Below are 25,946 nucleotides of genomic sequence, written 5' to 3'. Positions count from 1 at the left end.
ATGTAGAGATGGGAAATATTCCCTGACTCATAGAATGTTTTGGTTTTTGAGTGAGTACTCATAAAAATCAGTAGCTTAACTGGGTGTGCTGACTCTCTGGAGATGATAAATGCCAAGGAAAATGGAAGAGCACAAGGCCCTTGCGCGCTGGGGATGCCGGTCTGACACTGACACCACCGCATCCCTCTCTGGAGGAAACAGCACTACGAACGTCGTGGTAGACAGCAAAAAGACAGAGGCCAAATCTGGATCTCAGATGGTGATACAAAACCAACACGTGTTAGACAAGCTCTTCGAGGGCAAAGGAGGGGTTTGTGCTCTCATAAATACCGGTTGTTGTTGCTTTGTTGGCCAAGACAAAAGAACAGAAAGAGATGTAACGGCAATCCAAAGCTACCTGACGGTTTTTCATAAAAATGAAAAAAAAAAAAAACCCCAAACCCCTTTTGACAGGTGGGGTTGGACACCAGACACTGGCAGATGGTTTGGAAATGTTCTTAAAATGTTGTTCACATCTGTATGTACTGGGCTAACGGCTGTAACAGCAACCTGTGTGCCTGTTCAATTAGTTGTCGGTCGTGCTGAGATGCTGTGCGAGCAGCGGGCGGTTACTCAGCAAGAGACAAAGCTGGCCATCGAGGTGCATGGGAGAGAGAAAGAAATCAAAGCAGAAGAAAACCAGTCCTTCAATACACAAATACAAGGCTGCTCCGGGGTCCCAAGTGCCCCTGCTGTGTCTGTTCTCCGCTCCCACGGCCCCTGCTTGGAGGGGGTCAGAGGTGGGGTGTCTGTGGGCCGGTCCGGTCCCTATGGGTCTGGGAACCAGAGGTCTCATGGGCACCTGGAGGCACGTGGAGATCTCTGGGGTGCACCAGGAGATGCTTCAGCTTGAGGAAGCCTTTTAAACTGTTGCCTTTACTCTTCAGGAGCCTTCAGCCCATGGCGACACCCTCTTTGCTTGGTCTTGCTGCTCTCTCCTGACAGCTGTGCAGGACCCTCTGCCAGGGGTTTCTGATGCACGTGATGGCGTCACAGTGCTGGCAGCGGCCTCACAGCCCTGGTCCTGTCCCCGATCCTGGGTGACAGCAGCCGCAGAGGACTGTGCTGGTTGGAGATGGCAGCTCCAAAGGATGACCTAAGCTCTTGGTCCCCGCCTCTCCATGCTTAGAGGCCACCAGCTGCCTTCTCTTCCTTGGCTCCGGCTTCCTCCGGCTCCTGGTGGCCTGGGCCACCCTGCGCTGCTGGCACTGCCACTGCCTAGGAGGGATGCTCTGGGCCACCCTTCCTGACCTGCCTGGCAGGGAGAACCCTGCTGGGACCTGCTCCTGCTTAGGCTTCCTCAAGCTAAAGCATCTCCTGGTGCACCCCAGAGATCTCCACCTGCCTCCAGGTGCCCATGAGACCTCTGGTTCCCAGTTCTGCAGTGTGTCAGGGTCATTCCTTAGCGCTGCATGAAACTTTAGAGCATCTCTGGAGCTGCTGCAGCCAAAATCCCATTCCTCAGGAGCTGGGAGTGCCGGCAGTGGGTCTGCCAGCGTGGCTGTTGCTTGGGGACTGGCTGGGCATTGTCCAGCTGGTGGCAAGTGATGACTTTTGCATCACTTTGTAGGTTTTTTTTCTGCTGGTTTTCTTTTTTTTGGTTGGTTAGTTTTCTTTTTTTTTTCCCCTTATTAAAATGTCTTGTGGAAAGATGGAGGAAGTGAGAGGTCACTTGGAGTCGCATTTGCCTTCCCCAGTCCCTGTTACGCATGCCGGCAGCCTGCTCTGCAGGCAGTGGGTGACCGCCAGCCCGCCAGTGAAAAGGAGTGAATAAATCCCTTATTTCGCTTGCATGTGCAGCTTTTGCTTTATCTATTAAGCTGCCTTTATCTCAGCCCACATGTTTTTTCACTTTTGCCCTTCCAATTCTCCTCCCCATCCCAAAGTCCTGGCAGGGATCCCTGGTGAGCTCCCCGTAGCCTAGCAGGGATTTCCATGGCTGTATGCACCTGAAGCCCTGGTCTGCTCCAGCATCTCCTGGCTGCTCTCCTGCCCAGGGAGCCCTGCGGAGGAGTCCTTCGTCTGCCGCGCCGCTCAGATACACTGAAGACCTGGGGAAGGTGTGGCAGCCGGGCTGTGCTCACACCCGGGGCAAGGCCAGGGGCAAGCTGAGACCTCTAATCCCAAAACTGAGGGCAGCTTTGCCCTCAGAGGAGTCTTCAGCCCCTTTTGGGTTCCCTTGAAGCAGATCATCCTTGCAGCACCCTCCCCTCCGTCTCTGCCCCAGTGAGACACGTGAGGTTTTGGGAGCCCCCATCCCACCCCAGCCCCTAGGCTGGCTCCGTGCCTTGACCGGCCAGCAGGAGCACAGTTGCCGGGGCTGGGAGAAGAAAGGACACCACTCTCCAATACTGCACGAAGTAAACCTTTATTTCGGGTCTGGGCTCAGCAGGCAGGTGCTGGGAGTGCCGGCAGCACCCCAGGAGCTTGTGCCCAGCTGGTTGATGGGGCGCGAGGCTCTGGAGAGTCAGTGCTGTCCCTCAGCAGCGGGGACCTCTGCAGCCCTTTCCAGAAGGATGACTATAAACCTTCCTTCCCACCAGGACATTGAGTAGCCTGAACCAGGGCATCCACTCTACATCACAGGGCAGAAGGTCTCTTCACCAGGTCATGAGATCTCTTCCTTTTTTGAAGATTCTGAATTGCCTTCTTCACCCAAGAGTTCTCTGGATTTGTGCAGATCTTGGTCCTATTTTTGGTCTCAAACCTGACAAGATGAAAGGTGAAGCTTGGTGAGAAACAACAGCTATAATCCCACTCACATCCATGCCATCCTCCCTTCCCTGCACTCCTTCTCCTTTCCCTTTGGCCGTGCACGCTGTCCCTGGGTACTTGGTGTCCTACAAGCAGCTCATCCTGCAGCCCGATGCCTCTAGAGCCCGTGCAGAGCCTTCAGGAGCTGCCATGGACTCATGTCCTTAACTCTGCCCCATAGAAGTGGCCAGACAGTCATGTCCTCCCCTCTTCATGCTGGAAGACAGCCGCCTGTGGAGGCCACGCAGACCTGGCCCGGTCCTGACCCCAAATGTGATGGATGAACTGAACCCATGGTGGCCCAGAAAACAGCACAGTGGCAGGGAAATTACCAGGACTTACACAACTGCTGGCATAAAACAATCTGTGGAAGTCCTGTAGAAATCCATCAGGTAAGCCACCGGGAGTTGGAGTTTACGGTAACCGAAGCAGCACTCAACTGGTGAGTGAAAGCCTGGAGAAGAGAGAGACAGTGAACACTGGCTTTGGAAAAGAGTCTTTAACACCTGCCTCCGTGACAAGGCTGACGCACACAACATTCCCCAAGTTCTGCAGACGCTGCCACGAGGAGCCCCAGGCTCCCTCCCGGGCAGGAGGATGCTCCAGGTTATCGCCCTGCACCGCCAGCCCTGCAAGCCAGCTTTGCTGAAGCCACCCGGCCCCAGGTGCCATTCCTGTCCTTCCCTGCCCCGACCAGGGTTCCTCCTGCCGCCAGCACCACCCCTGCTCCACACTGGTGTTTCTTGCCTGACCTCCCCAACGGGATGACCCTGCTGTGGTGGCCCAGGAGGTGCCTTACCTACACTGCAGCACGGGGAGAGGGTGAGGAGCATTGCGAGCAGCAGGATCACCCTTGCACCGTCCATGGTGGCTGTGTGAGGGCTCTTCCTCGCAGGGTGCTGCTCTGCCTCTTCGGAGGAGCTCAACTGTGAGCTCAGGCAAGGAGGTGCTCAATTTATCCTCTTCACCCCCCTCCCCACATCAGCCCTTTTCCAAAGAATTTCGACAAAATTCAAGTGAAAGCCCTGTGTATTTTATTCAGCCAAGGGGATTTCCATCTTCAGGGTGAACAACAGAGGCGATACCTAGAAGGACTGATCAGACTTCAGCAACTTCTGCATTCACCACAGAAGCAGGGTCTGTGGGAAAGCCGCAGAGTCCAAAGGGAAGTGAAATCCTCCTCCACAGAGGCACGGACCCAATGGCTCCCAACCCCTTGGAGAGGGGATTTGGGGGCGATAAGAAAGGCGAAGCTTGGATTTCTGTGCAAAGTCCCTTTTCAGCCCCAGAGCCAACATAAACATGCTGGAGATGTTTGGATGGCTTGCGAACTTCTCAGGGAGCATTAAGAAAGAAACAGAGTGACCACTGCTGCCACCAGCCCTCTACAGCTTGAAAGCTGCAAGATATCAAACACTGCCAGAAATTGCATCACAATCCATGCTGTTCCTATGGAGAGGAACACAAGTTTTCACCAAAAATCCCTGTTTATAGCCGGGAAGTGTGGAGTGAAAGGAGAAGGGGGAGCAGCCAAGCCCTCCCTTGCAGATGAGGCTGGCTTAGCCCCTTGGCTTCAGGGCCAGAGGCTGCATTCAGCTGAGGGAAGTGGAAGGAGAAGTTGGTGTACAAAGTTCTTGAGGTTTTTCCAACATCTTCCTTACCTTCGCAGCCTTGAAGCCTTCCATATCCTGCAGGGACCTGCAGAAAGGGGGTCAGCCTCTCTGTTACCCTGGGGACAGCTTCTCCCTGTAATGCTTGACTCCTCCTTCCTCGCCTGGCCTCTCAGACCACCAGACCCTTCTCCAGGGCCTCACCAGTCACGCACAGCCCCTGCCCTGAACCTTGTCCTTTCCCCGTGTCCTCTTTATTTTTAATAGGCTCTAAGTGGATGCATGGAACAGCAGGGTGCCATGTCCATCCTCAGGTCACCACGGTCCCTCCTCATCCACCCAAGGAGCCACCTCAAGCCCTTCTTCACATTGGCATCCCCCAAACATCCTCTGCCCTTTTGGAGTGGAACATTATGCCTAGGACTGTCTCATCCCTCAGTGCCTTTTAAAAAAGCTTGAGGGCAAATGACCCAATGCTGAGAACTGCTCTGGTCATGCCCAGGCCTCCTCAAGCCCAGCTGCAGCAGCAGAGACATCTCCTGCTGACGAAGGCTCCAGGAGCCCGGGCAGGGTATGCCAAGGCTCAGAAATTATTCAAATACATACTCAGACCCCTGTAACTGCTGTGCTTTGGCTCAGCTCCTCTGAAGAGATGGAGTCCCTACGTCTCAAAAACATGACTTGGCCCAGGAGGAGCTGGCATGAGGCCACCTATGCAGTGTAGCTGCTGAAGGGCTAAAAATAAAGCATTTCTCCAACAGGTCCCAGAGCCCCTAAGGACAGTGCTGTTCCTTCCTGTATGTGTTCAAACCAACGACTCAGTGTCTCCCTGGGCTGTAATAAATGCCTTGTGCCCCCCTGCTGATCCCCCAAAGGACCTTTCCTTTCTCCCACAGCTTTGCGGATGCTCCCTTCCCTTCCCGGCCACCTCTGCTCTGCCCCAGGCTCCCTTCTTACAGACTGGTGTGCCACTCCAGGACCCTCTCCCCAAACGTGGGCCACGGCTGCTGGGACAGGGTAGCCTCCCATCCCATGGGGACTGTCCCAGCAGGCTGCCTTTTGGAGACCACAACACAAACTGGCAATGCCAAGCTGGGGACACGGGCCGTGTTGCTGCTCCCGATATGTTTTTGTCTTGCCTGTGGTGCACACAGGACCAGGGCCACCAAGTGCAAGTGGCATGATGCTGTCACAGCCATGGCAGATGTCCTCAAGCCGGGGAAACACAGGCGTCCCTGCAGCCACGGACCAAGGGAGCGCACAGCCTGCCCTAACCACGCCTGGAGCAAAGCCACCACGCAAGGGCTGGACCCTGGTCAACGCAGGATTTGAGGGGTGGATAAGCACGGTCCTGCTGCAAGCCCATGGCATGTCTCCCCATGACCTGCTGTTTCACCCGACCGCTCCTCAGCTCTGGGGGATGGTTTGGGTGGGCAACCAGGGCAGCACATAGTGCTGGTGGGTGAAGAAGTACAGGGGCAGCCAGGATCAGGGAAGAGATGCTCTGGATGGAGAGGACCTTGAGAAGTAAAAATACCTTTGGGGACCCTGCTTCTGCAGAGTTGTTCTTGCTTGTCTGGGAGAAGATTTGGCCTAGAATGCTCTGCTTGCCCTTTCTCAGGTTTTTCAAGCCATCACTATTGCAGCCAGATGATTCACAACTCCCCGGAGATCCTTTGATACTTATTTCTTCTACTTTTTGGGAAGGGAAAGGCTGTTGTGCAGTCACTAAGCGATTGAGAGCTGGAAAGCCCCACTGCTGGCCCAAGTTCCTTTTTCATTTGAATGGGCCCCAGGAGAATTTGCCTTCTACATGAAAATAAACAGCATCCTCTCGATCCTGCAAGAGGAGGAGGAGGGCAGCATGGGGGACACTGCAGGTGCAGCCTTTGCCAGAAAACATCCCAGCGTGGGGAGAAAGGAGCTGGGCAGGACAAGCCCCACGCCTGGAAGAGGGGTCTCAGCAGATAACAAGCACACCCAGCCGTGCTGGAAAACATGGCCACACGGTCAGGGCGCTGCTCGGGCTCTGCGCTGCAGGAGCAGCTGAGCTGCCAAGGCAGGAGAAAGGGGCTGAGCATCACCTGAGCATCACCCAGGGCCTGAAACCTGTCCCCAAGGAGGTGGTGGGAAGGTTAGGAGTAAACCTTTCCCCGTTATCTGTTCTACTCAGACACTCTGAGACTTCTCTGTTCACATTATGAAATATTCCAGTTTTTCTTCTACTAAAACTTCAGCTTTCTGAGTGTAAAGCCCCTCCACGTTTCTTCGCGGCACTCACTCAAGGGTCTCCCCGGCTCCTTTGTGAAGCTCTGGTTGACTCAGGGTACAGTCACAACCCAAACGCAATGCTCCCATTCCTTCCTGGAGCCAGCCACTCCAGGTGCCTACAGCCTGGAAAAAACACTTGAGGAAGAGGCAAAGGAGAGCGTTTCCAAGCCCTGCTTGCTACAGCTGGACACTGGGGACCACCCTGGAAGTTGGTGATCCGAGCCGCATCCTGTGTCGTAAGTCCTGCGCCGTGCCAGACAGGGAGGCTGCAGGAAGGTCACGTCCAGGAGCCCTTCCCCAAGGGATCATCTGCCCTGAGTCACCGGGCAAGCTCGCCCACCGGCACAGGGGACACAGCAGAAATGCACCATGGCCGGGCAGGGACCCCTCGCCACGGCGGCCGCGCAGAGAGGCGGGGGTGGAAGCACCTGGACCAGAAACTGGAAGTGATCCCTTAGCTAAGGAAGGGGAAGAAAAGCGGGAGGGAGGAAAGGATAAAAAAAAGAAGTGTGTGATGTCAGTTTTTTCCAATGCACTTTTTTTTTCTCCAGTGAGGCTGGGAACGATGCTTGGTGAGGACTTTAGCCTCCATTTTTCAACCTTGCCCCTTTTGGAGACCCTTGAGCTGAAGACAGGAGCTGAGAGCTGCTTTGGCTCAGCTTTTAAAGCAAAGCTGTGATAACATGGGGCACGGAAGCAATTTCAGCTGAAGCTGGGAAGCCTTTGATGATTTAATTCTGAACAGAATTAGTCCTGAGAACTCCCAGAAGACAGCAGAACAAGTTATGAACTTACTTGTTCCTTAGTTTTTGGTTAGGATTACACCCAGCACTCTGAAGAAAGAGAGATTCAGTTGAAAGAATGCAATGAGAAGAATACATTTAAGGACCCCAGATATTGTAATTAAAAAGTATTTTTGCCACCTGTGGTCTGAGCTGGTAAGTTGACATCACATCCCTTCTTGGAGGGCTCCTCTCACTTCTTTCTGTTATTTTAAAAAAATTATTTACTTTGGGGCCCTGTAGCTCATCTATTGGAATTCAAGGATGGTTCAGAAATGAAGCTTTCTCCATCACCCAAGATCGTCACCGAAGAGGTCAGGACCATACTCCAGGGTCACACAACATCCGTGTTTACCAAAGTGGGACTTCAGCTCCAAGAGCAGCCCCTTGCAGTGACGCGAGCAGGGACACAGTCCTCATCTAAGTGCAGATCAAGCAAACGCAAACCATGGAAGAACCACAGCCATACCGCAGAACCACAGCTGTGCAGACGGGGAGCCAAAGCAGCCGCAGGGACACCCTGTGTTCTGCCAAGCCAGCGTTGCGACAGCGGTGGTACATTCGCTCGACCAGCGGCTGCCCTGAGCAAGAGCGTGCTTACGCAGCATTTCACAGGAAAACCACCACGCCGAGCAGGGAGGCATATTTCGTAAGACACAACTCAAGTCTCAAACCAGAGAGGATGGAAGGTCTCCACATCACAGAAATAACCGTGCCCCTCACACATCACGCTGGAGAGAAGCCAGGGCTTGGAGAAGACAGTGGCAGAGGTGTCTCACTGCCAGGTTCACACCACAGGCATGAGGGGACGAGGCAGGAGCCAAGGGTGACCCCAGCACAGGCAACACCCCTCACCAGTAAGGTGAGGGTCTGAGCCGAGTAGGGCAGAACCAGGTGCTGGTAACAGGGTCCATCAGCATTCCCAGCCATGCCAAAGTGAGGAACCAAATCCAGGATCCCTTTGGGAGGGTTAGGGGGTGTCCATTCAGCAGCAGCAGTAGGAGATGGGGACAGAGACAGGGCTACAACACCAAAGGGTCCATCTATGCATCCAGGAGATAGCATACCCACAGCACAGGTCCAAGGTCTCTCCAAGAGACAAGGCCAGAGTCAGGACACCAGACCAGCACTCCTACAGCACACCCAAAGCAGGGACCAAAGGCCCAAGCCCGAGCTTAAATGGGACTCCTGGGCCTTGGGCGGAGGGTATGGGGTGAGTCCATCCACAGGTGAGACTGGCTGGGGTGATTAAGGCCAATTAGTGTCCTCAGGGCATGCCACCATGCCATCTGATGGATCCTGTGAGGATGTGAAGGCATGTAAGTGAGCCTGTGTGGATTGAGAACAGTCCCTTGTTCTCAATCAAAACAGCTGGCTAACGAAGTGGTGAAGAGGATTTGCACTGATGTGGAGCTGGAAACCAAAGGTCTGGGTCAGCAAGGGACCAGAAGGGGCTGCACCATGACTATGGGTCCTGCTGGCTGCTGCGGGGAAACCTCAAGGAATGTGTCTTTGCAGGCTAAGTGCAAAAGGCAAGCCTTGTCTCACCTGAGCAGAGCAGACTCAGCATTAGACATCTCCTGGCCCACTTTCTACATCCGAGGCATCTCATGGACCTCCAGGAGAAGGACAGGAAGGTGCACGGTTGGACACCCTTTGCACAAGATCTTTCTTTGTGCTGTCAGACACAGAGAAGCCAGGGAGCAGCAGCAGAGCCAGCAAGCATGTGCCACCAGCCGGCCGAGGCACCGGGTATCCAAGAGGTCCTTCCGTGTCCCAGAGACACCTTCCCCAAATGGCCCCACACCAGTGCCTGTTCTTGCTCGACGTGTTAGAAATGATTCATTGCTGCCAGGGCTGACGTGTTTACACAGCCTTCCCTTCCCTCGCCTGCCCTCTCCCGATAACAGAGAGAAGAAAAGGAAAGTAAAAAAAAGGAAAAAAAAGTGTTTTTCTTTCCACAGAAATTCGTACCCCCAAAATGACCTTTCTGGCCTGGTGATTCATCTGGGGGAAGTTTTCACAGAGCTCACTCTTTCCCCAGCGTGCCAGCGGTGCCAGACCGCGCTGCAGGGCGGCTGTGCGGCACGGGGCCAAGGCATGGCTGGGACGAGGCCTCCTGGGATGCAGGGGAGATGCTCAGCCTTGACCCTCTCACTCCTTCCAGCTCCCCGCTCTGGGTGAGTGCCTGGGCATGGATTCTTGTATCGCATTGCCTTCCCCATCTCCTTCCCAGCGCCAGAGGAGTACACAAGAGCGGCCAAAAGCCTGGCTGGGGTGGGAGTGAGGGGTCCTAGCTCAGCCCTTGGCCTCTCGCCCCCTTCCAGAACTGACTTGGAGCAGAACATTTGTTTTCTTGGGTTACTGTTTGGTTGCAGCTTTGCTTAAACAAAGCAAAAATCTGGCTGCTTTTCTTTCAGTATTGCCTTGGCAGGATAGGAAATGCAGCTCCCTGTGAGAAAAAAAATATTCCCTGCAAATTTTTGGCAAGACAGAAGCCCGTAAACAGTGAAGAGGTGGAACAATAGCCCAGCCGCATCACCCTTGCCGGCTTTGCCGTCTCTCTATGGGGCCCTCTCTGCATTCCCCCCACGGGGCTTAATCACACGCAGTCACCTCTGTACCTCTGCGGGGACCAGGCTTGGTCACCCAGCTCTGGGCTGAACCCCCTGACGACAAGGGTTTTTAACATAAGGCCTTTATTTCTTCTAAAAAAAGGTACAGACCACCTGTCCGCACACACACGTTCATATACACAGGATACACAAATGAATCGGAGCTCGTAACAGTCGCTGCACTCTATAGCAAAGAATATTTTAAGCCCTAGGAACTGGTGACACTCCTGGGCTTCCTCCTGCTGAGCCGGCATTCACGCTCCCAAACTGCCCGTCACACAGAGTAAGGCGAGGAGGAACAGCAGTTCCTGGGTTTTACCTGTCCCTTATGAGAGGTGCCTGCAAACCGCCCTAGGAACCGGAGAGGGGAGCAGGGCAGGCAGAAGGACGGGTTCAGGCTGGAGGAGCAGCTCCTCCTGATGAGTGCCAGCCTGACCATGGCAGTTGGAAGATGGTGGGAGCCGGCCGTGGAGCTTGAAACCAGTGTCCTTATAAATACCATGGTGGGATGCAAAGTAATCAGATCAGGCAGGGACAGATTCATCTCCCCAGCATCTCCCCAAGCCAAGGACTTCACCTGTAGCTGGACGAGACGAGTGCCCACTCATCTGCTGTAGGGCCTGGAGAGCAACCCGGCTCCCATGGACACGCACAAGCCATTCGAGACCAGCAAGAAGACAGACAAGGCACAGTGTTTTCCAAAGTTGCCAGAAAGGTCTGGACTCCGCAATGCTCCAGTAGCAAGGAGACGACATTACATACATTCAAATGTCTACAAAATTTTACTACAAAAATAACATTTCTAGTATTTCATACAAAAATAATGCCATGGTACACTGCCTCGTGAACAGCGAGGCCATGAAGCCCAGCCATGCACGAGCACGGCGGATGGGGAGGCAGCGCTGGCAGCCCCCAATTTACCCTCCAGGTAAATCAACCCCAGCCTGCGATACACAGCTGGGCTGTGCGGGAGTGCTGCTGCACAAGGATGGGTTTCATCCCAAATTCCTAATTACAATTAATCTGATTGCATGCTGCACTTGCAAATCCCGAGAGGAACTTCTGGCTCCCCCTTCTCAAGTCAACAAAATGCAAAACCAAGGGATTGAATAATGGCAGAAAACAAACATCATTTCAGTCGGTCTGGATGCCCTGAGTTTGGGGTCTGATGGACCTAATAGCCTACCTTTTCTAGCTCTGCTTTACAGCTGGCCCATCATTTTTTTTCTTTCATTATTCTGCTTATTATGTGGTTTTGCTTTCTTTTTCTACATGCATATTTACAGTTTGAGATTTGATCCACTGAGATTGGTTGGAGGAGGGTCTGACCCTTGATATGTGTCTCTATCTACAAAGCTTCATATCATAGAATCACAGAATCACAGAAAGGTTAGGGTTGGAAAGGACCTTCAAAGCCCATCCAGTCCAACACCCCTGCAAGAAGCAGGGACATCTCCAACCAGATCAGGTTGCTCACAGCCCCGTCCAACCTGGCGTTAAATGTTTCCAGGGATGGGGCATCCACCACCTCTCTGGGCAACTTGTTCCAGTGCTCTACAACCCTCATTTAAAAAAAAAAATTCCTAATACCTAATCTAAATCTACCTCCCTTTATTTTAAAATGATTACCCCTTGTCCTATAGCAACAGGCCCTGCTGAACAGCCTCTCCCCATCTGTCCTGTGGGCCCCCTTGAGGTACTGGAAGACCGCTCTAAGGTCTCCCCAGAGCCTCCTCTTCTCCAGGCTGAACAGCCCCAACTCTCTCAGCCTGACCTCACAGCAGAGCTGCTCCAGCCCTCTCATCATCTTCGTGCCCCTCCTCTGGACCCTCTCCAACCGGTCCATGTCCTTTTTATGTTGGGGGCTCCAGAACTAGACCTTTGCATGCTCTAGGAAAATTCATACTGGAGTCAATGTTTAATCAGGGCTTTCAGGAGGTGACCACAGATAAAACGTGAAGCTTACATACAGCAATGTCTAGATGTGTAAAAATCCGAACCAATTTGGGTTAAAGAAAAGTCTTTTGTGGTTTTTTTTGTGGATCAACAGATGTGCTTATTTCTAGAGAAAAATATGGGACCAGAAGGATGGCACATCTGCTGTGGTGGAGTAATTCCTACATTACTAAGTCCAGAATTGCATTTAGCTCCTCCAAGAGAGTATTTCCTGGGTTTTGTGCTCGCAGTGAACAGCAAAACCCCTCCAATGTTATCACAGGGGCAGCAGAATTATTGGATGACTCATCCACGTTATGCTGTCCTGGTGCTGGAAGCAGCTGGACACAGGGCGCATCGGGTGCCAGAAGAGTTTTCTTACAGTGGATTTGCCAAGAACCAGATCTCGGACTACACATGGAAGAAGAAATGCTCATAGCTGTTGGAGAGAGGTGGCCTGATTTCCAGGAGGAGATAAGATGGTGGGTTGCCAGCTCCTCTGAACATGAAATCTGTAGCGCTGATGTGCAGTCCCCTAATCAGACGCGGTTCTCATCACCTCTGTCCGAAAAGCTAGACTACCCCACGTGTCTCCAGCAAGAGCAAACGGGGTATTTGATCAGCCCAAGGAGAGCCAGCGCCCAGCTGACTACCAGCATCAGTCCTGGTCTGACAGAGCAGCCACCTGAAGTGCAAAGGAAGAAGCAGCAGAGAGTTTGTTGAGTGGAAGTTGTGTGGTCTGGTGTTAAAATGGCTCAGGACGGCAGAGCCCGAGTCCAGCAGTGGGGGTGAGCGGGTGGCTTCTCGGCTGGGCCACGAGGAAACGCAGAAAAATTCCCAACAGCAATTTGGAAATTCACTTCTGCCCACCACCTGGCAGAGAGCCACCAAGAAGCTCTAGAACAGCAACAGCCTTTGTATGTAACTGTGCCAGAAAGAAAAAAAAGCGTTTCATTTATTTCCGAAATACTGTCATTAGTCAATGATGGCTTAGATAGATTTTTGGACATTTCACTCTGGGAAAAAAAAAAAATCAGTTTTCTCTGGTATTTTTATTCCCTGTCTTGCTTCATACTGGTCACCAGTTTCAGTTCAGTATGAATTTATCCATCCTTCAGCAGCACACGTATAATTTAGACCAAAAATGTCCATGCTATAAAGCATTCAGATTACTTCCATTGCATAGACGTTGTTTTGATATCCCGCCTTCTGGTAGAGCAAGCCCTGTACCATTTCTCTTGACATTTCTTCTGGTTTGACTCCAAATTTTGCATAGAGCCATACAGCAGCAACACACATCAGAGCACCTACCAGAGAAAGTGGGATGACCAAGTGCATTTGATATCTTGACAAGAAGCTGGGAAGAGGCAGACAGTTTGGTGTTTCTGTAGCTGTCTGTGCTCTGGCTTGGCCTGAGAATGCTTGACTAGTAAAAACTAAGGTATATGAAGGATCTTGCGTTCCTACAGATGATGAATAATCAAATGCTCTATTACTAATAGCATCTGTGGAGGAACTAAAAACCTCATCCATGTGGACACAAGGACCTTCGTCTATGGCAGTTGTCGGGTTTAGAGTAGAAGCTGAAGTAGTCTCTGATGGAACTGGTGTGGCCGGGACTGTGGCAACCTCCGTGCTGTCTAAGATGGAGGAGAGATCTGAACTAAAACTGTCGGATGCAGTATCTGATGCATTGGCTCTTGCACTTGTAGGGTCCAGAGATTCATTTGTAGAAAGTACAGGATGGTCTGACGCTTTAGTAATGGCCGTGGGGTCTGAATTTGAGCTAGGAGAGGCTGTGTCTCGAACATCAGCCATAGCATTTGCAGTATGTCCTACAGGTTCCTCTGTAGACAGTACAGCATTGTCAAAGCCATGTACAAGATGTGGGGGAGATGAGGTGGGCTGGCTGGAGACCATTCCTGCTGAAAAAGTTGTTGAAGGTGCAGGAGATTTTAAGGAATCTCCTTTGGCTTCTGGGGTGACTTCAGAGCGGGCAGTCACTTCCCGTATCACAGGGGATGATCCTGCAGGGAGCTGTGTGGTGTTCCGCGCAGCTGGTGGGGACTTGCCAGATGCCTCTGTCTTGGCAGCAGGAACCGTTGTGCCAGACCCTTGGAAATGAGTTGGAGCAGTGGCTTCAGATGGAGCTGTAAGACCAACATGTTTCTGAAAAACACCAGGCTCTTCTGGCATGGCTGCTGAGGTGGCATCACGTGGAAGTGGAGAGGCTGTGGCTCTTTTCCGGTCCAGACTCGCCATGATCTTCTTCACCCACTTTGCTTCTGGATCTGCACAAATCTCCTTGTTCCTCCTAGTAATAAGTCTGAAAATAAAAAGAGATCGCTTACTGGATGAAGAAAACAGTTTTAGATGATCAGCATAATAGGGAAGGCATGCAGACAGCACTGCTGGCTCTCAAGCCCATAGCAAACACCACCGGGTTGGATGGATTATTTATTCTGAGAAGGGCAGGTGCCTCTGAGATCTGATCGAATGAGGAGCAGCTGAATATGACTCATGGGTGAAAGGTTTCCCCCTAATAAATCATTCTCTTTCAAAAGCATTGTCCTGATGTTTGTACACAGTGTTTGCCTCCAGCACTCCGAGCAGGAAGCTCTGCAGGCACCAACTGCCCAGGGCCAGGCATCTGTGAGGACAAAACCTTCCCTTTGAGTGAGATGAGACTTTCCGAGGTCAGTCCAGCAGGTTCACCTCGGAGGAACCTCCTGGGCTGCAATTAAGTGGTCTTGATGGCACCTCACCTCCAGGGTAAATCGAAAGCAACAATTATTCTGGGGAAAAAACGCAGTTTGTCTCATCCAGTCAAGCTCACGAGTCTGTGTCCAGAGGAAATACCTGCTTTCACAGAACCGTGTGAGCTCCCACCCTGTTCTGCCAGGAAGTATGTACGTCAGTCCCTCTCCCCACCCCTCTGTCCCTGTCACACTCTGCCTGCGAGCCCCCCATCTCACTTGGAGGCCCTCGGTCTTTAAACAGGGAAAAAAAACCCCCACCCATCCTTCAAATAAATACTAGCGTTCGCTTGGTTTCCAGGCTGCTCCTTGCTCCAGAGCAAGAGCGTTTGCGGTCGGGTTTGTGCTTGATGGGCGTTGGAGGGCGAGCGGCGAGGGGGGCGGCGGCAGGGCCGCGCTTACATGATGGCTTGTTTGGTGCAGAGGGGCTCGGTTCTGCGGTAGCTCTTTATCAAGTGCTCCTTTATCTGGTCAGTAAAACTGGTACACGTTGTTGAACACTTCAGAGGTGCTTTGGGTTGCCCTGAAAGAAAGATTTCAACATATTAAACCCTGGCTTTTTGTTAGGTACTATAAAAACAGACACCGGGGAGAAGGAGTCCAAAGCTTGCTGTGAAAGTTTCCAATCCCCACTGAAGTGAGACGGAGACAAATCCTGTCAGGGCCACAAATGGTTTGTGTCACCCAAACAGGTGATCAGGTACCCAGAAAACTACAAAAAAAAAAAAAAAAAAAAAAGCACTGTGAAAATTGCGGAGCTCTTGGGACATGGTTGCAGCTTGCCTTATAGGATGTGCAGGCACTGACTGGAAGTCCTTTGTGCAAGCACTTGGACCTGGAGGTCCTCTCCCCTTCGGGTCACAGGAGGACTGCTCTCAGCATATTGTCCAAAAGACACATTTCTTCATCCCCAGAAGATCTGCTGCAACCATCGCCAGTGGGCTCTTGGTGCAGGTGGTGCAGAGCAGAGGGCAGGATGCTCGTCCTCTCCTTACCTGGATCTGTCATAACTCCTCCTCTTGCGGGAGTTCCCTGCCAGGAGAGCATCCTGCCTCTCTGTTTGCTGCTGTCTGGTCTCTGAACACCGTCTCTGACTCAGAGAAAGGGTGCAGAGAAAGAACCTTTTGGTGAATGATACATTCCTCCTGTCCGTATCTCAGCTGCCCAGCTTCACAGCACAGTTTCTCACTGAACCTCTCTTTCCCACTCCCACTGGTGTCTGTCAAGCGAGGGGAGGTTGCACAACACAGCCTGGCTATTTGTTTCTGACATCTCAGGCGGCAAGACTTAGAAAAACAAGCCCTGTGAGGGCCCCTGTGAAGAAAGGAGCTGGAGCCTGGTTTAGATCGTGCAGTCTCTATAAAATGCTGTCTTGGATTCCCAGATGAATTTGGTGAATTGGATGCAGTTCAGCTGGGAGTGGTCCAGCCACTCGTTGCAAGAATGAGCATCACACCAGGAGCTGACTCAGCTCCTCTGGCATTTACAGAGGAAACCCATGGTTGCAAAGAAATTCCCAGCAGACTCCTGTGGCCCCTCTGCAAAAGCACATTTCAGTCCATAGGTCTCTCTAATGTTAAAGCAAAACTCTTTGTTTGCACAATAATGTCTTCTGTGGCACTTCAGGGTCAGGAATACCTGCTCAGGGATGACCGACTTCCCAATGAACTCACTAGCCACAGGACACGCGGCTGGTGCCCTCCGCTTTCAGGAGCACCGTTCAGCAAAACGGGCTGAGGGCCAGATCCTTCCCTGGGGACAGCCGGGGAGGTGGTGGCAGGGAGCGGGCAGGGACTGCTCCCAAAGGCCCTTCTCCTCTGATAACCGCTAACTGCTTTTCTGATTATTGCCATCACAAATAATTGGTTTGCAATGAGCTGAACTCATGGCATGGTTTGTTTTTTTTTTTTCTTCCAGAGTGGAGGAGCTTGGTGGTCTCCCTCCTCCCGGGACACGCAACTCTGCTTCTCTGAGCTGCACTGGAGTCTTTGCCAAAAGGACCTCAGGGACACCTGGGATCTGGGAGTTCATCCACCTGGGACCACCGCTCCTTGGAGGCACTGCTCCTTTCTCCTCAAGAGAGCCTGGCCAGGGAGCACCACCAGCCTTTCTCTCTGCAGAGCCAGCCTGATTTTGTCACTGAGGAGGTTCTTGGCCACAGGCGAGCAGAGCCAGGCAGTGCCGAAGCGGGTTCCCAGAGCAGGGTAAGCTGCCCAGCATCCCCGTTGCCTGCTTTACTCAGGCCAGCCTTGGAGAACCTGCCCGGATGTGCGAGGAGAGGAAGAAGCTCCATCCCCAGCTGCACGTCTTGCTGTCCTCACTCCTCTTGTCTGGTGGCAGAAGGCACAGATCTTGAGCGTTCCTTGCCCCTCTTCCTTGCCAGGGTGGGAATAGATCATCCCTTCATCTTGGGCGAAGTCCGGCTTTGCCTGCGCTGCCGAGAAGCTGGCTGCCAGCCTGGCAAACCCACCTGCTTCATTGCTGCCCTGGGCAGCGAGCGCTGATCTGTGCCATAGGGGACTGAGACCAGCCCAGGGAGAGGAGCACCCACCCTCCCGGTCCTCCGTCCCCGCTCCAGAGCACGCAAAGATCTTCACCCGGCGAGCAGGAGAAGGTTTCCCACCAGTGCACACACCGCACGGGCACCGCACAGGCACCGGAGCTGTAGGGGACAGCACCCCACCGCCTGGCAGTGATGGGAGCACTGGCATCCTCACGGGATGTGCAGACAGATATCTGTCCCTGGGCAGGCTGCCCTCTGCCCCCACAGCGTGTCCCTAGGGGACATGGGAAAAGGGAAAAAGGGGTGCATTACGCTTGTTTTCTAACACGGACCATCAGAAAGTCTCCGGCACTCTCCCCACCTACCCTCAGGAGTGACAAAAGCCGTCACGGGGCTGCTCAGGCTTCCCTGCCACCAGGATCACTGCTGCAGGCTCCCCTCCCAACTCCCCAAGCCCGGCCTGATCCTGCTATGAGATCTCCCACAGCCCACGGGAGTCCCTCGATGCCCATAGCCCGATTCAGCACAGCCTTCGCCGCCCCACACCGGCCCCTGGCGTGGATCTAGCTGCTCTCTTGGGGAGCCCAGGGGTGAGAAGCAGAGCTGGGGCTCACCTCCAACCAGGGTCACCAGGCACAAGACCATCAGCACAAAGAGGACCTGGAGAGAAACAGCCGTCATGGTCCCGTGGTCGCAGTAGGACAGGCACGCAGGGAAGGATGATGCGCAGTATTTCCCACTCCCAACTGCTTATTGCATCCCCCAGAGCAACACAGCAGCTGCAGCTCATTCCAGGATTATGAAGCCCCGAGGTGAGGTTTCAGTTTTTATTTAGCCTGTCTGCACGGATCTCAGGATGACGACAGAAGGCGGAGGGAAGAGCGGGCAGGAGAGGGAATACCGCCTACTCCACCGCCTACTCCAGCACTAGGCAGCTCCTGGAATTCCCCAGCTGCACTCACGTCAACTTTTCTTAGCGCAGGCAAGGCAGCTCTGGACTCCTTGGTGAATTATTCAGACAGAGACTTTTAGGAGTCAGCTGCTTCATCCTCCTCGCCCACCGCTGTGTTTCTGGGCCAGGCAGCCCGCGCCGAGGCACCGCTGTCCTTCGGCTCCTAAAGCTCTCCCCACCTCCAACTCGCAGCTCCCCGCCGCAGATTAAGCTCATTATTTACCCTGAAAGCAAAAGCAGCCATCGTATAACAGCGGCGCTGGTCATGAGGCCGAAAGAGGCAGAATTTGCTAATTGGGATTACAAGATCAGCCAGAGCGGTGAGCTCACGCCGGGCTGCTTCTTGGGAGCATCACCCAACCAAGGGGTGAGCGGGGGTCCAGCGGCAGCTCCTCACTCCCCAGGCTTTGTCTCTGTGGCTGCGCTTGTTATGACAGCCCTGACCTTCGGTACACGGCAGGGTCTCAGCCATCAGGGTCTCGCTGATGCTGAGAGCGGGAGTAAGGGGCCCCCAGGCTGACTGGGGGGCTTCCCAGCACCAGCGTGAAGCCAGGTCTGGAGCGGACATGCCAACCCCGCAGTCACATCCTGCACCTCTACTTTCTCTTTTGTCTCAGTTCCCAGGAGAGTACACAACAATTTTTCCCTCCACCAGCTCTCTCAACTGAAAGATAAAGATAAGATGAAGACTGGGACAGAGTGGCTGCTCTTGAAATCTTTTTTTCCTCAGAGTTTTCTTAGGGCTGGTGGAAACTTGGCTGCTCTGTGCTGTTGGAAATTCCAGCAGCTGCAGGTAGGATTTTGTTCCTGAAGCCTGAAAATCCCCAGGTTTCCATGTGATGCATTTTAAAAACACTTGATGAAATGCCCAGCCTGTAATTTCAGCCTTTGCTTGTATTGCAATAGAAGATAAAACCCATTTCAAGGAAATAAAATAAAATATAAATTAAGACCTCAAAATAGTCTGTTTGATCCAGCCGGAAGAGAACATGCCAAGTCTGTTTTCCCAGGCTGGGCAGAGCCTTACAGGAAACTTTTATTCCAGTAACTGGTGTTGCCTGAGGCCGTCGGGCACCTTGGCTGCTGGAAGCGATGGCACAGCCCCCACATGCCGACATCTCCCCTGAAGAAACAGGTTCTGCTTCTTCTGCAAAAGGGTGACTGCCAGCGAAGGATAAAACTGACGAAGGGCTCCGGCATGCCTGTAAAGTGGGAGGGTGAGCGCTTTGTTTGCTAAAGGCATGACTTGCCACAGGCGTTGTTTTTTTAAGGCACAAACAACCCTTTGGCAGGGTAAGGCAGCTGCTTCTCCTGGGCAGACTGGGCCGGTGGTGGTTCATCTGGCAGGAAACCCCTCCAGAAGACCCTTGGAGACCCCCCTTTGCTCCCAGTGGGCTCGGCAGCTGGATTTGGAGGTGGCATCTGCACAGGACCCGCTGTAGCCCAGGAGATATTTCTGCTGTCACTAGTGATAAACCATAGGCATGGTGTTGATCCAGCAGTGGAGGATCTCGGGACCTCTCTGGGCTCATCTTGGCCTCAGCTGATTTTAGCTTCTTTAGTTACGCTCCAAATAGTCTAGGCAATTGCTGTTGTCTTAATTTGATTTAATTTTGCTTTCGTTTCTAGGAATAGCAAGGAGTTATTCAGTGTGGCTCTGGGACTGTAGTGATGTGGATGAGGGCAAGCAGAGGAGGGCACCGGGAATCCCAGTGTGCAAACACAAATCACAGCGCCCAAGCAATGGAGTGTGCAACCCTGTGCTTCAGGGACAATCAGCTTCCAAGGAAGCAAAGAGCAGAAAAACTGAGTAACTGCTCAGGAAACCACAGAACACAGACTGTCCTAAGAAAATGTGCGACAATGAAATCAAGCAGACCAAGATGAAGGAGGAAGAAAGCCCACCGTGAGTGTCACATCCTTCCAGTGACAGACTGCAGGCTGGGGCAGCTCATCTTACCCCATTGTTCCTGTGAAGGACTGGAAGGAGGCTTCTTGAGGTCACCCTTAGCACCCAGAGGCTCTCAAGGGGTGGGGCAGCACCGAAGAAAAGCAGAAGACACTAGGAAGAAGGGTCCCCCTCCTGTGTAAGTTTAACTGTAGTATGAATGAGGAAGGCCCTTAGGCTGGTCTGAAACACGGACAAGGAAAAAGCGTGAATGAACGTCTGCGCACCTGCCATCGAGTGTGGGCAGAGGGACCACGCACAGGGCAGCGTGCACCATCGGGGCTGGGTCTGTAACCTCTGGGCCACTTAACACAGCTCCAGGTTTGATCCTCAGCGCTCAGAGAAGGGCTGTGGCTCGTGCCAGACAGTTTGGTGTCCAGGTTGGAGTCTGGGTTCTCTGGGTCCGGTTCCTGCTCTGCTCCAGGGACAGTTTCCTGTCAGGATGGATGTCCTGCTACTTAAATGCTGGTTGTGCTGCAGAGAAAGGGAGAACAAGGTGTGGACTGGACGGTGGTGACAGCATAAGGCATGCTCAGAAGCCTGGTCTGATGCCATCCCCCTAACCTTTGGTTGCTCACTGGCAAACACTAGCCAGGAGCTTGGCTTACTGCTTCAAACCACAGATACCACCGGCCAAAGGGCCAGATCCCATCTTCCCCACAGCTCCAGCATTTCCCACCCACAGCAGCTTTGCCAGGGCTGCTCACAGGCAGGTGCTGGAGCTGTGCACAGGGGCCAGGTCCTCAGAGGTGGAAGGAATGTATGATGAACGCTGGGAGAATTGCTCCTGAAGGCTAAAACCGACTCGACCCTGCAAAGGCAACATGCAAAACAACATGCAAAGAGAACAAGGGTTGTGTCCTAAACTAACATGAAATGGCCCCAGAACATGTCCCGTCCTTTACAGGTGTTTCCATGCTGGAAATTTATGCTCCTTGGCTATTTGTGGTTCCTCCTGCAGGAAGGACTATGTGCTGTTTGTTACAGCAGGCTTCTCTTCCTGGAGATCAGGTGGTGACTGGAGAAAAAGGAAAAGTCAGAGAGACTTAGGAGGCTGTATGTGACCCAGAAGAAAGAGATGCCAGAGCTGATCAGATGAGAATGCTGATGGTTTCAACAGCACTACACCCTCCTCTCCTCAGAGGGGCTGGCTGCTCAGCCACTGCTCTGATACAACTCCCCTTTTCTGCCCAAGAGCGTTAGACCCAAGGCAGCTCAAGCACCACCACTGCAGCAGAGCTTCCACGCTCACCAGAACTCTCGAGCTGTTGGTGTGGTAAGGGAGAGAATTAAACACCAAGGGATCCAGAAAGTCTGTTTGGCATTGCACAACTTTGAATTGCCTCACATTAAAGAAAAAGGCAGGAAATGAGGAGCAGATGTCTGGGGCTGTCTGCAGCCAGCATCTCCACGGGGGACGGAACACTCCTATTTGGGAAGTATCGACCAGCTCAGGGCTTGTGTTTTTAAGAAACTCCTTTACACAGAAAACATTTTTCAGAAATAGCAAAGAACATCACAAAAGCTTTCACTTCTCTGAACACAATGGCTTCCTCCTTCCTTGGGAATGAGAACAAATTTTGGGCGCCAGCAGACAGTGCAAAATGCTGACGCTCTGTATTTTTCCATGGTGAGGCTTTGGTGGGCCCACGGCTACTGGCCAGCATCCCAAGCCAGCCAGGCTCTGGGACACAGCTTTTACCCCCAGCAGCACCCAGCTGGCGGCTGATCCCAGTGGGAGCTCACACGGAAAGGTGCGGACCTGTAGCGGCAGCTAGAGCAGCCAGAACGGAGGACAAGTCTTTCGGCAGTTGTCCCACGGAGGCTGCCAGGGACTGCACGGGCTGCTACGACAAACAAAGCTTAACTGGGTTGGTAACACTGCGTGGAAGGAAACAAACACGAAGCCGGTGAGTCTGTAAAGAAACAAGCACAGGGACGGTTTGCAGCACAGTTCAGCTCTTCCTACACAGAGAAGAGCCACTCATCCCCTGCAGAGCAACGCAGCCAGCGGGCACAACCTCTTCCCTGGGACAGGGGTGGGGAAGGCTCTTCTGGGATGTGCCTGGATGGGACAGACAGAATCGGGGTGGCTCTGCCAATTTGGGGAAGGAGCGTGCTGGGGCTCTGCCAGAATGGGCCTGCCTGGGCACAGCGGGACGCTGGGTGCTGCTAAGTCTCTGCGGAGCTGGAGAGACGTCCAGATGTCACAACCCTTCTGCATGGCTGCGGGCCCTGAAGGTGACATTTCCACAGAGGTGGAACGATGGAGGAGTGCCAGACGGACCCCTGAAAGGCCAGACCCCTCACCACTGCGCTGCAGGGAAGAGCGGGGAGAGCTGCAGCGGGTCTGGTCGGGGTGGACGTGATCGACACCTCCACGCACCACAGGAGAGCCCAGCTATCGCAGGAGATGCTGCCAGGCTTTCCCTTGGTGCAGGAGTGGCTGTGCTGTGCCTCACCCCGGGGTGGTACAGAGGGGTCCCCACTCCTTCGCATCCTGGAAAAGGGTTCTACCAGGGCCACCGTGGGAACAGGCAGGAGGTGGGGAGCAGGAAAAGTGCCACCTCTGCCAGAACCCAGGGCCAGGCTCGTGCCCACTGTCCTGGCTGAGGAAGAGGATGAGGCATGTGCCTCTGCAGCAGCCCCCGTTACTCCCTCATCTCTCCTTCCCACGGCAGCAGGAGCAGAAAGCGCCTGTGCCAGCAACTCCCTTGTCCTGGGAGAAGGGCTGTCCTTCTCCTGGCAGGAATGGCCAGGTCCTGGCCCCAGCCCTTTGCTCAGGGGCACAGGGCAGACCCAGCCCTTCAGTCCCATCCAACGACATGCGTGGGCCAGCGTAATCCACATCCCCACTTCTCCATTCAACGTGTTTGTACATGAATGACACCAGTCTCCAAGAACGGAGCTTACCAGAAGCAGCTCTGTTTATTCCCTTCTTGGAAAGGCTCACCTCTCCCCATCAGAAAGGAGAAGGCTAAAGAAGGTTGTGTGCCTTCCAACAGTGTCTGCGGGACCAGTTTGACATAAGCTTATCGTTAAGCCATGATGGTGGGTGAAGGAGAGATCCAGCAAACCTCTTTCCAGCAGTGCCCCCGGAGGCTTGGGCTGGCCCCCAAAGGGTGTCTCCACAAAAGCTGGTGGCACCTGTGGGCCAGCCCCAAAGGGAAGAGGAGCTGCCATGTGCCGTGCCACGATGTGGCTGCACTGGAGCCATCAACACCCCTTGGTCTGAGCTGAGCCCTCCCCTCCCACAAGCTTTCAGATCCCTGCCAGTCTCTTACAGAAATGGGGCATCACAGCTGTCAACCTGCTCATTCGAGCAGCTCTTTCTGCGGAGCCTCGTCCACGCGCCAGGCTCCCCGCTGGCACACGCGAGCAGCAGTGAAGAGCCCCAGGAGCTAGCAGGGCTTCTGACACCCAACAAGCCTGTACAGGACGTAGCACAATAAAGACACTTGGCACAATAAACACACCTGGCACAATAAACACATGGCTGGGCAGGGAAAAAAACACTTTTCTCTGCCCGGGCTCTTAACCCTTTTCAAGCCTTGCTGGCTCAGCTGAGAGACCAAGGAGTCAGCAGATCCCTTCCCCCTCTCCCACCCCAGCTTTTCTGCACCCCACGTTGTAAGAACAGGAGGTCTCCTTCCCCTCTGCTTCTGTCCAGAGCCTGCACGCTCCTGCTGCGTTTTGGCTATAACCCCACTAGTGTCCTGCTCCCTCCCCAGCTTCATCCCAGGGAAGCACTTTCGTTTTACCCAAATTTTCTTTCTGGGACCATCACACCCGCCCCACCACCTGCTGCAGAAACTCCTTCAGCTCCTGACCGGCAGTGGTGGCCATGGGGTGTGTTTTTGTGGTTAATGTGGCTGTCTCACCTCCTAACAGAGCAACAGCTGCTGGCCATTAGTAGGTTGGTGTTGGCTGGGGATAGCTAAAAAAGGGGTTGCTGGGGGTGAGGGCAAGCGAGGTTCCTGTCCTGGGCCATGGTTCCTTGTATCAGTCTGAGGAGGCAGCAGGGGAGAAGTGAAGAAAGCAGAGATGAGGCATGTCTGGGATTCAAAAATGCTATTTAAGGAACAAATTTCCCCCTAGGACAGAGCCGATCTCAAAGTAGGGCTTGTGACTGAAGGCAGCCCTGCTCACACCGGTGTGCCAGAGCAAAATGAACGGGCTGCTGCCAGAGCTGAGGTGCCTGTGCCCCTTCTCGTGGAGCGGGACGGTAGCACAGAGACCTCCCTGCGGCGTCCTTCGTGCCCAGCCCCAGCCCACGCCTCCAGAGCACTGCAGGTTTGCCTGCTCCAAGCCAGTGGGGTGAAATTTAGGAACAGCCTGACTGCAGGAAGCAAACCGCCTCCCCCCTCCCCCGCCCGGGATCCCCAGAGCTGTGACAGAGGGGATGGGGGAGCACCGGCAAGCACTAGAGCAAAGGCAGGGCAGAGGTGCAGCCGGTCCCCAGAGCCCCCCGGCCACTGACAGCCATCCGCCGAGAGGAAGGACCCCCATCAGCAAAGGATGCACGGCTTCCCACGAGGTGCTCACCGGATAGCCGGTACAGAACAAACCCACCCAAAGTGCCTGCAGCCGGGGCCCCTCGCCAGCCGGAAGGTGACAGGGGCCACAAGGAAGGGACACACGTCCTGTCTTGCTCCCTCCAAGGAGCTCACACTGTGCTCTGCCCCCGGGAAAGGCTCCTGCGGAGTGTCCTGAGGTGGAAGGGCCTCTGCCTTTTGCTCCAGCAGACAATGCCATCGTGCGGCAGTTATTACTTCCTTGGCTGAAGCATCCATGCTAAAAATTGCCGCTTCTGCCCTGGAGGTACCAGGCTTCTACGGATCCCACGCAGGAGCCGGACCCACAGCTCCAAGGGCCATGTGGAGGAGATGATTTCAGCGCTGCTGTATCCTTTCCTGCTCTCTGAGATGCAGCGTGTGGAGGCAAATAAACATCTCCAGTCTCATGCCGCCAGGACTTTCACTGCAGAACAATAGTTCTGACCAAATAGTTCAAAAAATAGCTTTCTCTGATGGTTGTTTATGTCTCTCTGGATGTGGCTTTTTCCCTTTCCACCCTTCCATTCACTTCTCCCTTATCTGGCTGCTCTCCCAGTTTGCTTTCGTAACAAATGCAAAGACGGCCAAGAGCAGCTCCTCCGAGCGGCACCCGTGGGCAGGCAGGGTACGAAGCCGCAGGCAGGCTCAGTGCAGATCTTTCTCCAACGTGCCAGCTGAAGCATTTCAAGGAAAAACCATTTCTGGGGACGGGTTAAACCAAGCCACCGAGTAGCGCATGCCCGCGGCCAGACCCAGGCCTCGAGTCACGCTCTGGGGCTGGGGGGGGTCTCAGCTGCAGCAGCTCAAGGTGGGATGTGCAACCGAGACCACGTCGCAGCTACTGTCCCGTGTGCCCGAGGTCCTGGTGCCTCCTTCAGTGCCCTAGCAGTCCCCACTTCTCCAGAATACGTAATACCATATTTTGTACAAAACCAGCATTAAATAAGCTCCAGAGAAGCAGCAGGAGCTGCCTAGAAGCGCTGAGAGGGTTCGTGTTTTTCTGTAGGGAAAGCCAAGCGCTGACTCCTCTGCAACCGCCCTGCGTAGCAAAGAGTCGTCCTCCACCACATCCCCAGAGGGACGCCGTTGGCTGTTTCTGGGCCCCCTATTTTAATACCCAAAAAAGCAGATGTACAACGGGACGGGTTGCGGCGCCCCCTCCCCTCCTTGCGCCGCCCGGAGCCCTGTGATGGCGGTCCAGCGTGGGACGCTGACTCGCTCTTCC

The 25,946-nt window shown here is 53.8% G+C and overlaps 2 protein-coding genes across 3 annotated transcripts; both read right to left on the bottom strand.

The window, feature by feature from the left end:
- Nucleotides 1-2,388: 2,388 nt before the first annotated feature.
- LOC104481669 (C-C motif chemokine 4-like) lies at nucleotides 2,389-3,695 on the bottom strand. The gene is made up of 3 exons (XM_010122946.2): nucleotides 3,593-3,695; nucleotides 3,136-3,247; nucleotides 2,389-2,746 (listed from the first exon to the last, which is right to left on the bottom strand). Exons 1-3 carry the CDS (start codon nucleotides 3,657-3,659, stop codon nucleotides 2,620-2,622), a joined length of 306 nt encoding a protein of 101 aa, XP_010121248.1. The 5' UTR covers nucleotides 3,660-3,695; the 3' UTR covers nucleotides 2,389-2,619.
- An 8,622-nt stretch (nucleotides 3,696-12,317) lies between these two features.
- CX3CL1 (C-X3-C motif chemokine ligand 1) lies at nucleotides 12,318-18,081 on the bottom strand. Of its 2 annotated transcripts, none has more exons than XM_086758400.1 (3): nucleotides 17,880-18,081; nucleotides 15,165-15,285; nucleotides 12,318-14,332 (listed from the first exon to the last, which is right to left on the bottom strand). In XM_086758400.1, the coding sequence occupies exons 1-3, from the start codon at nucleotides 17,944-17,946 to the stop codon at nucleotides 13,171-13,173; spliced, it is 1,350 nt and encodes a 449-aa protein (XP_086614526.1). In that variant the 5' UTR covers nucleotides 17,947-18,081; the 3' UTR covers nucleotides 12,318-13,170. The 2 variants fall into 2 exon arrangements, with proteins under 2 accessions (XP_086614526.1, XP_086614527.1); XM_086758401.1 differs by lacking the exon at nucleotides 17,880-18,081 and adding an exon at nucleotides 15,758-15,841.
- Nucleotides 18,082-25,946: the final 7,865 nt, after the last annotated feature.

This window comes from Chlamydotis macqueenii, chromosome 13 (assembly GCF_036417535.1).
Source record: "Chlamydotis macqueenii isolate bChlMac1 chromosome 13, bChlMac1.mat, whole genome shotgun sequence".
Classification (NCBI taxonomy): domain Eukaryota; kingdom Metazoa; phylum Chordata; class Aves; order Otidiformes; family Otididae; genus Chlamydotis; species Chlamydotis macqueenii.
This window is presented reverse-complemented; position numbering and strand designations above follow the sequence as displayed.